This window comes from Urtica dioica, chromosome 1, assembly GCF_054948205.1.
Source record: "Urtica dioica subsp. dioica isolate 48M chromosome 1, U.dioica_male_clone48M_v1_H2, whole genome shotgun sequence".
In the NCBI taxonomy this organism is placed as follows: Eukaryota; Viridiplantae; Streptophyta; class Magnoliopsida; order Rosales; family Urticaceae; genus Urtica; species Urtica dioica.
The window spans coordinates 7,648,059-7,662,263 of NC_142756.1; the positions used below are offsets into that span (position 1 = coordinate 7,648,059).

Genomic DNA, 14,205 nt, shown 5'->3' on the forward strand with positions numbered 1-14,205 from the left:
ACGTGCTAGTGAATACATTTTTATTTAGATTCATGATTTTTAATTTGTTTGTATGTGTTATCTGAATTTAGATTCATCAAGTCAAAACTGAGTCCAAAGTGTTATTTATTTATTACAAAAAGGGATCCAAAGTGCTAATGAATACTGATTCAGACTGGGTTATCTCATTAATTATTTTGTTTTATTTTATTCTGATTCAGACTGGGTTAATTGGGCTTAATAAACCATTAAATATCAAGATTAGACTCTAATGTTTAAAAATATCTAAATATGGACTTTTGACCCAAAATCGAACAAAAACACCCCTGATTCAAAAAACCCATATTTTTCTCTCATTTTCAAATGATTTTCATCACAAATCTTTTGGTCTTCGAATTGGTTGCGCTAGGATTAGAATTTTCGATTTTGAGGGTTTCACATTGAATCTCATCGTACGGCATCGTACGACATCGTACAGCATCGTATGTATTCAGTTTCGATTTTGAGGGTTTCACATTGAATCTCATCGTACGGCATCGTACATCATCGTACGACATCGTACAGCATCGTACGACATCGTACAACATCGTATGTGTTCAGTTTCGATTTTGAGGGTTTCACATTGAATCTCATCGTACGGCATCGTATCGCATCGTACAGCATCGTACGACATCGTACATTATAATGTGTATGAATTTTATCGATTTTGAGGGTTTCACATTGTATCTCATCGTACGACGTCGTACGATGCCGTACGATGAAATTCAATGTGAAACCCTCAAAATCGAAATTGAACACATACCTAAATTCCTAAAAAAAAAAAAGAATTGTGATGAAAATCATTTGAAAATGAGAGAAAAATATGGGTTTTTTGAATCATGGGTGTTTTTGTCCGATTTTGGCCCAAAAGTCCATATTCAGATATTTTTAAACATTATGGTCTAATCTTGATATTTAATGGCTTGTTAAGCCCAATTAATGAAATTTCTCTATATATAGGACTGAGTAGTACGTCCTATTTATCACTAAGAGTACTAAATTACTTTATATATATATATGTATATATACACTATTATCGAGAATAATTTTAATACCTATTTGTGATTGCTAATTACAATATCATTAGTTCATCATATATACGAGTTCTTATATTGCGACTTTACTAAACTTATGTTGCGGAAGTTTCATCCTCATCCAAATTAGTACATATAATTATTTTACATGCAAATTAGTAACTAATGATCATGATATTTTTGTTGCATAAATAGAATAAAGTAGTTGAATATGAAGTTGTTACATGTGGAAGGATCCATAGAAAGGAGATGTAAAGACCAATATAAAATGATGATGTTGACAAAATTGTACATCTTACATCTTACTATAACTCTACTTTTCTATATATACATCACATGTGCGTAGTCTGCTGGAAAAATAATGTTCTTATTTGGTAACAACTAACGTCTAATTTTTAAAATATGATTATTTTGCTTAAAAATTTACAACAATTTTTTATTTTCATCCTCTCATTTACTAATTTTAAAAGGGAACCAATGATGTATTTGGATTTTGGAATTTCAAGAGTGAGAAAAGGAGAAAAGAGAGAGACTTTAATAATAATAATAATAATAAAAAGTTTAATAATGTGATCTTGTTTCCTTCCCCTAGTAAATCAGCGGAAGAAAGGTTAATAACTTCTACTAGAGGAACGGTTAAAAGTTAAAAGCTAAAACCGACCAAGGAAAAAAAAAAGGAGGGAAAGAAAATGAAGAGACAGTGAGAGAGATCCGACGGTTCGCATCACCTCTTAGTCTGTGCAGAAATTAGATAGAGAAACACACACTTCTCTCTCGATCTCTCTCGATCTCTGCAAAGATCCCCTCATCTCCCCTGAATTATATATCCAACCAGTACAATAATAATAGCTAGCCCAGTCCGAGTAACGGTCACTTTTCACCCTTAAAAAACAGCATTCACACGATTCACCCCCCAAAACCTCTCTCTCTCTCTCTCTCTCTCTAAAGTAACAACGATGGGCAAAAAAGGGTTCTTCTTCTTCTTGCTGGTGCTGATGGTGTTAGGAGGGGTGAGCTCGGCGGGGACGACGACGGTGGAGCTGTGGTGCGTAGCGAAGAACAACGCGGAGGACGCGGCGCTGCAGGCGGCGCTGAGCTGGGCGTGCGGCGCCGGAGGGGCGGACTGCGGCGCCATCCAGGAAGGAGGGCCGTGCTTCGACGGCGGCGATGTGCAGTCAATGGCCTCCTTCGCCTTCAACGCTTACTTCCTCAAGAACACCATGGCCAACCACTCCTGCTACTTCGACAACTCCGCCGCTCTCACCTCCCTCGATCCCAGTCCGTCTCTTCTCTCTCTCCTTCTTTGGATCTGATTCAGACACTAAATGATTCATTTTTTGTTTTTTTTTTTTTTCAGGTCACGATAAGTGCAAATTTCCGTCCAGGTATGTACTTGATTTGATTATTCTTGTTGATTTATTTAGTGATAGCGATCGAATTTCCTGATTTTGATTTATGGACCAGTCTGGCTTTGAACAACGGAGCTTTGCCGAGCTCGTCCACGGCGGTGGGGTTTGGGCCGAGTGAGGAAACGAGCGGTGGTGATCGGCGGGTTTTGAAAGCACTGGTTTTGTGGCCTCTTTTGATTCTGGTGTTTTAAAAGGAAGGTTATTTGTTCGGTTCATAGGAGGGTTGAAATTTTTTTTTTTTTTTTTTTTTTTTAGGGGTTATGTTGGAGGCTTTTGTGTGCGCTAGTTTTTACAGTTCGGTTTAGTTAGCAAATATTCAAGAATGTGTTGTATTTGTTGATGTGTTTCACGGGATGAATTGATGTCGACCTATTTTGTCGGCGAGAAAGGTTGGGTTTTTTACTCGAGTTGAGATTTGACGAAACAATTGGAATTCATATGTGGTTTAGGATCAAAGGGCAATTGGACAAAATTTGGTGTTCTTTCGTTCTCTCTCCATTTCTTGCGGTATTTGATTATATCTCTTCACAATACTTGAAAATTTTGATTGTTCGCCCACAATTTCTGACTTTTGATGTTTTTCAAACTACAGTCTTTACTTTTCTCTCATTTTATTCAAAGTTCAAACTTCAAACACCTGATTCGGGATTTTTTTTTCCTAATTATTGAAGAACTTGCGAACATAATCAAAGGGTTCGTGGAGATTCTATGATTGACATAAGAATTACAGCTTTACTTTCATCGGTTAAAAAAAAAAAAAAAAAAAAAACTATTAAAGAATTACTATAGTGCTACAGAAGGATAGGCCTACGTGTTTCTTTTAAGAGAAATATGTTGGTTTTTCATCCCAAGATCCAATCACACAAATCAACGCATCTTTAATTTTCAACTTCACCATAGGTTTTATTAGTTATATAATTTTTTTCATCTAAATTTCGCCAGTTTCGTTCTCTCGCTTTGGTCTCTTTTGATATCTCAGTACAAATATCTATTATTTAGGCCACGCAATGCAGCGTCTATAATTTCTTCATTTTGGTCCGTAAATGTCAAGTATGATATTTCAAATTTATGTCTATAATAGGAATTTGTTGAAATATATATTGATTTAGAGCATAAGTCGTATGTCGAAATATAAAAATTTCATAACTTAATGCCCGGCACCATAAGTTGTTATTTTTGGTTTATTTGAGAGACTCTAAATTAATAAATAAATAAAAAAATAACCAAATAATCAATCATAGAAAATTTAGCCTCTTTCAAAGAAAAAGAGATTAAACTTGATGAAAGATCGACAAAACTCTTGTTTTTGAGATTGAATCTCGGATTGTTTGTGTATAATGAGAGAGAGAGAGAGAGAGAGAGAGAGAGAGAGAGATTGCTTGCCCCAAAAGAATGAATTAAATATATAAGAAGAGATATTGACACCACTAAAAACGTTTTCAAAGATTTTTCAAGTTCTTATAAAAATCTCGAAAAAAAAATTAATATAAAAGTATTTGGTAACAAACATGTCACTAAATTACATAGATTAATGAAAAAAATATCACTATTTACATAGATTAGTGACATTGTTTGTCACTAAACATTTGTTGTATCAGTCTTTTTTAAATTTATGTAGAATAAAATGTAATTTTTTTTTATTATAAACACTCCTAGTCTTAACAATTTCCCTATTTTAAATTTTTAAAATTTGTCATGTGATCCCACTTTTAATAATATCCACTAAGAGACCACCTTGACCGGATCAAACTCCTCCATAACTCATTATACGTAACACGACCTCAACTCTACAAATGTAGCCATGACTCATTCATTAGTTAGTTGACACATCATTGATCATCTTTAAGAGTTTCAAATAGAATTACACGTGCAATTTTGTGAAAATACTCGAGTAAAATCAAGTGGACTTTTTGAATAAAAATATCCAAACTACTTGTCCATCTCATGCCTGACAGTGATGTGTTTTAATTCAAAATTATGATGACGATCAAGCTTTATAAGTAATCAAAACGGTTAAATATGACTAAACTGTTACAATTGACCTTTTTCTAGCTTGTCTAGAAAAAAATAAATAGAATATAAGTTTTACAAAAGGTTTAGTATTAAAAGTCAGAAATTAGCAGCGGTGTTGAGCACTGGTGAATATTAAGCTTATCAAAATTTTCCTAGGCGTGTAACTATGTATATCAGTCTATTTAATAATATAAACGTTATTACTAATTCAATTTCTTTCATACATCAATACTTGCGTACCTTTTATTCAAATGAACAATAATCCACATACCATTAGACTTTACAGAGTAACAAATAATCTACGTACGTTCTTTTTCTTATTTCCACACTGTTTGTGTCTTATTGAACTTAATGATATACGATGATTTCATACGGAGATATTATATAATATATATATATATATATATATATATATATATATGTGTGTGTGTGTGTGTGTGTGTGTGTGTGTGTGTATCAAACAAATTCATGTTTAACTACAAATTTAGAAACACTGCACAAATTCCATATATGGATTGATTAAATAAGTTGACTGTAATTAATGACAAGAAATATTACCATCTTATGTCACACCGAATGCCCCCGATCAATTTGATTTATCTTTTTTTTTTAAGAGAAAAACTAAATAAACTCTTTGATCAACTTTATTTATCAGCTTGGAATCAAACACATGCAATAAAAGACACGGCAGGTGGTAATCAGTCAACAATTGTTTGGTTATCAAATTCAAACATAACCAAATTCTTCATTTGGACCAAGAAAAAACACATGACTGAACAACGCAACACAACGTATCCTATTCATACATTAATTTAATCAAAATTAAAATCCTTAATTAGCCCTGAATTATTTTTGAGGTAACAATCAGCCCTTAATTGTACACACACCATATGGTTTTCCGATGAGTACGATTTGTCGTCGTTACTTTACAGGGCCAAAGCGAAAGGGGGGACCATATGTTATTCCATGTTATTAATTTCATCATATTTCATATTATTCCATCATAATCCACCTTATTCCATTAAAAACAAATTGTTATATAACATCTTATTCCATTGAAAACCTACGTAACTTTATAAAATTTCAGAATTTTTAACGCCGGATCGAACAACCTAAGTCATAATATCCAGCAAGCTATTCTAAATAAATTGATTTGAAATTAATGACTAAATAAATGCACTAACTCATTCTCTTCAATAAAAATCCACAAAATTCACTGTTTTAGAGAGAATTTAATAGTCAGAGAGACAGAGAAGTAAGAAAATGAAGAATTGTTGCAGAGAAATGAGAGAAATTGTGCTTAAATGCCCTGAGAGGTATTTTTGTCATAAATTGGATCAAAAGTCCATTTTCAGATATTTTCTTATAATTAGAGGTATATTATTGATATTAAAAAAAAATTCTTAATTGTATAAGTATGCACCAAAGTTCGAGGAAATGAGGTGGCAGATGAACTACGTGGCAAATATGGTTGCAGATCTGGTGGTGGAGGAGGCCCGTGAGCAGGGCGGAGGCCGACGTGAGAGGTAGAGATCCAAGCAGAGCAAAAGCAAAACCAACGAGTGAAAGTGGTTTTAGGTCCTGCTTGCGGCCAGTTGTCTAGCAAGAACCTCTGTGCCATTCCCCATATCGTCCCTATTTCCGATTCTTAATTGTGATTCCATCGTTGAACGGTTGCTGAAAGTTTTCTGCTTCGTGGGTCCGAGCCGTCGAGTCCCAGTGAGTGAAAGTGATTTTGGGTCTTTCTTGGGGATGGTACCTTGGTGTTGTGTTCTGTTTTTAATTAATGATTTTCATTTCCTTGCTATCTTTACTTTGAAGTTGTGAAATTGGATTGGTATGGTGTAATGTTTGGGGTTGGACACGAGTTAGGTGCCGTCCACATTCCCGCTCAGAAAAACTATGTTTGATGTTTATCTATACAGCCCGAAGATCTATCTTCATCCTAGTAAATGGACCGTGTTTGGTTGGACCTCTCCACCATCTATTAAGGGTTATCTGAAGAGCTTGATTTATGCTATTTTCTTTTTGTGTCTCTTGTGTACAAATTGGGCTATTATTTATATTTGGCGTTAATGGTAGATCTTTTTCAATCTAAGTCTCTATTGCTCTTTGAATCTATATGGTCTAATGTTGTATTTGTGAGGATTATTCCCATGTTCTAATAGATGACTTCAAGTCTTTTTCCTTATGAAAAAAAAGTATGCACCAAAGTCAATTTAATATTAGAGTATATAACACGTTATTATGAGGTCCATTATTTTCATACATCAATATTTAACAGAGTACTATCAAGAGTATCCATCATGTTTAATTGAAATGCGAGATTTATCCCTTCGATTTTTAGAATTATCAGACATATTCAATTTAATATAAATGATATATACCTCCCCCAAAAAATTTATATTACAAATATCACCCTTTTCGTTTATTTTTTACAAAAAAAATAATTTGAACTCCCCAAAATACCCTTAATGGAATAAATATTTATTTACTATTTTATTAAAAAAAAAATCAAAATCTCTCTTTATAAAAAAAAAATCCTTACCTTTTTATAAAGAATTTTTTAATTTAGTTTTTTATAAAGAATAAAAAATAAAAAATTATTTCATTAAGGGTATTTTGGGGAGTTCAAATTATTTTATTGTAAAAAATAAACGAAAATAGTGATATTTGTAATATAACATTTTTTTTAGGGAAGATATATGTCATTTATATTAAACTGAAGAGATATGTCTGATATTTTTAGAAATCGAAGAGATAAATCTCGCTTTTCGATTAAACACGAGAGATATTCTTAATATTTTCCCAAATTCAAATGGACAATTACACACACATAAAATGTAACAAAAACCATTAGACTTAACAATATAACACATATTATTCTACGTACTTATTATTATTGCCAAGCTATTTTTGTCATTATTGAACTTAATGAAAGATTATGATTTCATACGGATAGATTATGATATATCACAAAAATTCCTTTTGCTTTAAATACAAATTAAGAAACACTACACAAATGGCTCTTATTGTGTAATTAATCTCTAGAAACTTGGCATCTGATGTCATCCCGAATGCCCTCAACTTGATTTATCTTGAGAACTCAAACATTCAATAAACGCCACGTCACCAGTCAACAATTTGTTGGTTTTCAAAGTGGTTACCGAATTCATCAAACAAAACCAAAGTCCTCATTTGGCCAAAGAAAAAAACACAACATAGCGTATCACATGTAATCACGGATAATAATATTATATTTTTTTTACAACAAAAACGTAATCCCCAAAATACCCTCGATTGTACAACCACCATACGGTTTACCGGAGCTGATAAATTTTTTTTTTCTGAATATACTACGCATGTACCTTATATTACTATGACTGTCTCTCTAAATCCTCATCAACGATCTCCTGATCTCGCCGGGAAGACGATTTCTCCCGAGTAGTAATCATCCTCCGAAAAGAACTAAACCGGCTCGAACCGGTCCCACCACCGCACCGCGACGACGACGTCATTCCAACCTCGACGCACGTGAAAGACGACGATGACGACCCCAGCACCGGCGGCGCCGTCGGAGGCTCCCTCGGCTCGGGCCTTAATATCGGCGGCGGCGGCTGGGGATCCACGACGGCGCGGCAGACGGGGCACGACGCCTGAGAGGCGAGCCAGACGTCGATGCACTGAGCGTGAAAAGCGTGGCCGCAGCCGGGGAGCTGCCTCGCCGGCTCGCCCTCCGCCGCGGCCCCGAGACAAACCGCACAGTCGTCGGAGGAGGAGAGAGATGAGGGAGGGAGAGAGGCGATGGCCGCGGGGTCCAGGCCACGTGGCTTGGCTGACGTGGAGGCGGAGGCGGCTGCGGCGGGGGAGGCGGAGAGGGAGAGGCGGCGGAGGAGGGATTCCCGGCGGAGGCGGGCGTGGCGGCGGAGGGCGTACCGGGCGTACACGTGGAGGGCAAGGACTAAGAGGACCACGGCGGAGAGGGAGATTATGGCTGTCAGCATGATTCTGCCGTTCAAGTCGTACCTGCTGTCGTTTCTGTGGTAATTGAAAAACGACGCCGGTGAGTGGTGGTTTGAGTGTGGTTCGTCGTCGTCGTTTTTCAGGGGCGCGGGCAAGGAGAAGGGCTCTGAGGATATAGAAGTGGACATGGTTGTGGCGTGAGAAACTTTTGTTGGTGAGCCAGTTTTCGTTGGTTTATATAATTGTGATTTGTACTGTTTGCGTGTGAAAGCGGACATATAGTTCTACTAATTTTGGGACCCACTAATAGAAGAAGTAGAAGAAGAAAGTACGTCTTATTTTCACGAGAGTTGACTGAATATGCATATTTTTGTTTACTAGCTGTTTAGTTTTTGTTTATTTCTGCTCTTTGATTCTAAGATCTGATTTTCCGTTCTGCTTTTCGCTTGCCTTTTTTCATTTGTTTATATGAAAGTGGTAGCTAGTATAACTAAAAATAAAATTTAAGAAGAAAGCATCGTTACGAGATTAAACACGTGACGTCGAATAATAACCTAATATAGGTGGTTCTCATCTTTTACTATTGTTTATTTTTTATGCCGGTGGCCAACCAATGAACTACTAATTTCGTAATGACAAACCATGCATACAATTATAACATATACAGTTTATACTCAGTAATCAATCAATTACTACCAAAAATCTCAAATATGAATATGATATAAAATATGATCCAACCAAGTTTAAGAGTAAGTAAAAAAGATGATAACAAAAGAACATCTTTTAAATGCAAAAATAAGAATGTAAGTACAAAAAAAAAAATCAACTAAAATTGTATAAAAAATATATCAGCAATCATTAACATCGAAACAAAAAAAAAATCAACTAAAAATTGTAGCAAACTAGTAACCAAATCAAAATATAATCCCTAGGCATAATGATCATTTTCCTCCTCATCGTCCTATAGATGGTGTTGAGACGGGTTAATAGACGGCTCAATGTCAATGGCTTCGTATTGAAAATTTGGATCAATCGAATTCAAATACTTTGCGATCTTGTCCACCATTGATATTACCTTTTTGAGACACTCGACCACGACCATGTGAGCTGGATCCTCTTTTGTCGGTGTAGCACATGAACTGGAGGCTCCATCAGGACGCGTATGGAGAAGAATTTTCGTCGGTATTTTTTGTCTTATTCCCTTGGTGTACCTACGGCCAGAGTGTAATAGTTTACGCATGATTTCTTCATCTGTGGTGTGATCATCCGGATCAGCATCTCGTTGTTGTCGAGCCTTGTCCATTTGTTCCTAAAAAAATTCAAAATCTATTCAGAACATTATTCCAATAAATGATATATCTGATGACTGATTTACTTCATAAGTACATAATAACAATTTTATATAGTATAACTTACATAATCTGTGCAAGCAGCGGTTGACGTCCACATCGATTTTTTAAAATGCAAATCCTTCCACGCATCGATTGGACTTAGCCATTCTCCCGTCTCCTTATTACGCTATGACACATGTTTGAAGTCATAAAAAATAGAATTAACATAAGTCAATACTGCAAGACATGTGCAATCACATATTTGCATATATAGAGCATAACCACATGCATATATTAAGCTTACAAGGATAGAAAACTGATTTTTAAATTTTTAGACATAGCTATAGTAATTACCTTGCGATGTCGATATTGTGCAAATCGACTGGGACCCGTGCCGACTTTCAACGGCTACACATGAATGATTCCGTGAATAAATTTTCGACATTGCCTTCATATATAAAAATAAACCATGTGTTAGACATATATTATTTGTGATTCTAATAAAAAAAAATTATATAATAACATGAGTTCTCCATCCACTTCAAGAATGCATGCCACTGCTCCTTACTGCGACATTGGTCGGGTTTTAGTTCTCTGGCTTTCTCATCGCCATATTCTTGAACTAGTTCAAACCATTTATTCTTCAAGTCATTCTTCCAGTCACACACTACCCTTCCAGCTTGTCCATGAAGTTATGCAATAAGTTCTTTGTTGTCCGGCATCGTAAATACATCCTAGACAACATCAAGTTTCATATTTCAATATCCAACATTTTTTTTACATATATTCGTAGCACTTAAATACTCAACACTTACATCCACAATAAATTAATAATCTGTGACCAACAACCAAATAACAGGATATGGTCCGAAACCATATAAAAATGTATCATAATTACCAATACGTGGGCAGTATATTTTAGTAGCTAGCTATAGGTAGATGAATTAATTATTGAAATAATAAAAACAGTAGGTGAGCTTATGAAAGAACTATAGACCCAAAACATGTGAATATAAATAATACTTCTTCAGGATATGATACATATTAATGAGTTTATGAAAGAAAACGCACCTTCATGTTTGTAATAACTCTTTCACGAGCATGCTCATCTTGATCAACATATTTGATTAAATTCGGTTGAAGATTATCACGAACTGTCACACCTAAATAGTTGTTGAAGATCTTAGCATTTTCCCCGACAGCCTTCCATGTGCTCCCTTCATCGAAAATAACATGTATTTTTTTCCCCATTTGGGTGTTTTGCCTTCCATTGCTCAACTGACAAAGCCTTGTTTGGGCCTCTAGTCCGTTTTGGAGCCCGTCGAGGAAGGCATTCAGGATCCGTAATTCCATGTGAGTACTCTCCACCATCATCTCCACTGCGAGTCATCAGCGCTGTAATTAAAAAAAAATGAATTATTAAATACAAGTGTATAAATAGATTAGTTAGAAAATAAAAGTAAAAAAGTAAGTCAAAATCAACTACTTTATCGGTATCTAAGTCACGTTATACAAAGATTTCATTATCGTCATCTTCTTCTTCGTATACGTCGTCATCACTATAAGTCAAGTCAGGGTCCTCTACATCATCGTCGATGTCTACATCAACATTGCCTTCACATAACGCTATAATACTCTCATCGGAAATAAACTCGGGTGGCTCGTTAGAGTTGTAAAGTATGATGTTTTCAACTCTTGGAAGTTCAACCACCAACTCAAAGTTCCCACTAAAATTCTCTTGCAAGAGTGTTACTTGATTATCTTGTTCTTGTACAGCTTCAGATATATCCCACACGTTCCGATGATGAAAATGTTGAACAACTTTCCATGGCTTTTTATTCAATAAATCTTGAATGTAGAATACTTGTTGCGCTTGAGTGGAAAAGATATAAGGATCATCTTCGTACCACTTATTGTCAGTGTTAATGCTTGTGATATTTTGTATGACTCGAGGTTTCGGTTTATCCGTTTTGAACCACGTGCATTTAAATAAAATAGCATGACAACCTGATTGGTACTGCATTGTTAAGATTTCTTCGAGCTCACCGTAAAAGGACATTGAATCTTCTCCTGGTACAAAAACACCAAAATTTTGTGTAGTTCTTCTATCGTCGCGTGATTTACACACAAATTTGACACCATTAACCACACAAGCAGAGTTAGAAAACGCAGAAACAAGTGGACCTGATGCGAGAGAGAAAATCTCGTCACTGACTGATAAAGGATCTTCTTTGCGCTTTGCATATATATTCTTTGCAAACTAATGTGAAAAAGTTTCAGAATGAATATTTGTAACATCAAGCACTCCTAACTCCTCTCGCAACTCACAAATATGTTCCCTAAAAATCAAACCAACCAGTATCGTAAGTAAAAACACAATTAATTAAAAATTTAATAATTTCGTACTTGTATAAATGTAAGAGCTTACTCTCTATAATCAGCAATCTCTGGGCAATTGTTCAAAATATACCATGTTATCTTTTTCTTCAAATCCTCCTCCAATCGAACAAAAGTAGGTTTACCAATCAGCCGGGTACGTTGCTTGAAGACAGAAATCTGCTTGGTGTCTCCTTCATCTCCACTGCCTGTGTGTCGCTCAGGTCTATTGAAACGTGTTTCAACATCTTTTAGATACATTGAGCAAAATGTAAGAGCTTCATTGACCACTTATCCCTCAGCGATGGATCTCTCGGGACGAGCACGGTTACGTATGTACTTATTTAATGATCCAATGTTACGTTCGATAAAAAACATCCACCGACCGTTCACCGGTCCCCCTTGAAGTGCTTCTTCGGGTAAATGCATAATCAAGTGGACCATTGTGTCAAAAAAGCTAGTGGAAAAATCAACTCTAACTTGCACAAAATGGTAATGACATATCTCTGCGCTTTTTTCAGATCTTCCACGCGTAGGGTTCTAGCACATATCAGCTGGAAAAAATTGCATAGCTCTGTTATTGCATTACTTATTTCCTTTGGTAAAAACTTTCTAACACCCGGAGCTAAAAGTCGTTGCAGAATAATATGGCTATCATGAGACTAGAGTCCTAAAACTCTTCCATCCTCTGTAATATTCTTACTTAAATTTCCAGCAAATCCATCAGGGAATCTCACCGACTTAAAAAAATTATTGAATTCTTTTCGTTGATCGGCACTTAAGACGTATGATGCATGTGGTTTAACCCATCGATTTACTTGTTTCTTCATATGTAGTTCTGAACGAACATTAAGATCTTCCAACTCCAACTGTGCCTTATCGGTATCTTTAGATTTTCCCGGAATACTCAACAACGTACCAAGCAAGTTATCGCACACGTTTTTTTTCAATATGCATGACGTCTAGATTATGCTTTAATACTTGATCTTTCCAATACGGAAGTTCAAAAAATATTCTTTTCTTCCTCCAATTATGCTCTAATGGATACCTCTTACGTTTCATTCCACCTAATTGCCAATGTTTTCCGGGCATTATGCAGGGCAAACTTTGCAGCTGATAGGCGATATCAGCGGTCGTTAAAGATAGAGGTGGCTTTCGTAACTCCTCTTTTCCATCAAAGCGTAAATCTCGTCTATATCTGTGAAGTATCATTAAAAATTTCCTATGCCCAAAATATTCGATTTTGCTTCGACCGCGGATTGATGGTGTTCCTTCATTACACGTAAGGCATGCTTTATAACCTTGCCCACTCCATCCTGACAAATAGATTCGTGCTGGAAAATCATTGATCGTCCATAACAATGAAGCTCGCAAGTTGAAGTTACTCTTCGTGATTGCATCTCGAACATTTATGCCGTTCATCCATAACTCTTTCAATTCGTCGACTAGCGGTCTGAGGTAAACATCAATGCTCTGTACCGGTGAAGAAGGACCGGGGATCAACAACGTCAACATCAGGTAAGACTCTTTCATGTATAACCATGGCGGAAAATTATATATCGTCAAGATTACAGGCCATACGCCATAAGAAACATTCATCTTTGCGAATGGTTTGAAACCATCGGAAGCCAAGCCAAGTCTAACATTTCGAGTCTCAGCTGCAAAGTCGGGGAAACGTCGATCAAAATCTTTCCAAGCGGTACCATCTGCAGGGTACCGAAGTACACCCGCCTCCTCCGATCTCCCTGTTTGATGCCATCTCATCTGCCTCGCAGTGTGTTGAGAAATGTATAATCGACGTAAACGATCACACAATGGAAAATATCGTAACACTTTATGTGGAATTTTCTTTCCTTTTCCGTCGTTTTTTTCCCACCTCGAGGTTTTGCAAACAGGACAAACTTCAGCGTTTATGTTCTCCTTCCAAAACAATGCACAATCATACTTGCATGCGTGGATTATTTCATAGCCCAAACCCAATGCTCGAAGTTTTGACTTGGCCTCGTAATGTGATGCAGGCACTTTATTTCCTTCTGGATACGTAGTCTTCAAAAATTGTAG

At 36.0% G+C, this 14,205-nt stretch overlaps 3 protein-coding genes and 1 long non-coding RNA gene across 4 annotated transcripts; 1 reads left to right on the top strand and 3 right to left on the bottom strand.

Moving 5' to 3' along the window:
- Positions 1–1,430: 1,430 nt before the first annotated feature.
- LOC149406934 (PLASMODESMATA CALLOSE-BINDING PROTEIN 5-like) lies at positions 1,431–3,129 on the top strand. Its single transcript, XM_089610045.1, has 3 exons — positions 1,431–2,330; positions 2,410–2,437; positions 2,517–3,129. The coding sequence occupies exons 1-3, from the start codon at positions 2,009–2,011 to the stop codon at positions 2,650–2,652; spliced, it is 486 nt and encodes a 161-aa protein (XP_089466171.1). The 5' UTR covers positions 1,431–2,008; the 3' UTR covers positions 2,653–3,129.
- A 4,488-nt stretch (positions 3,130–7,617) lies between these two features.
- LOC149406935 (E3 ubiquitin-protein ligase ATL41-like) lies at positions 7,618–8,683 on the bottom strand. Its single transcript, XM_089626761.1, has one exon. The coding sequence runs from the start codon at positions 8,623–8,625 to the stop codon at positions 7,852–7,854; it is 774 nt and encodes a 257-aa protein (XP_089482887.1). The 5' UTR covers positions 8,626–8,683; the 3' UTR covers positions 7,618–7,851.
- Positions 8,684–9,616: 933 nt separating this feature from the next.
- On the bottom strand, positions 9,617–10,218 carry LOC149406936 (uncharacterized). Its single transcript, XR_016295596.1, has 3 exons — positions 10,123–10,218; positions 9,854–9,955; positions 9,617–9,746 (listed from the first exon to the last, which is right to left on the bottom strand). It is a non-coding gene; the product is annotated as an uncharacterized LOC149406936 (long non-coding RNA).
- A 1,057-nt stretch (positions 10,219–11,275) lies between these two features.
- LOC149406937 (uncharacterized) lies at positions 11,276–12,433 on the bottom strand. Its single transcript, XM_089618023.1, has 3 exons — positions 12,197–12,433; positions 12,097–12,107; positions 11,276–11,952 (listed from the first exon to the last, which is right to left on the bottom strand). The coding sequence occupies exons 1-3, from the start codon at positions 12,403–12,405 to the stop codon at positions 11,276–11,278; spliced, it is 897 nt and encodes a 298-aa protein (XP_089474149.1). The 5' UTR covers positions 12,406–12,433.
- Between the last annotated feature and the right edge of the window lie 1,772 nt (positions 12,434–14,205).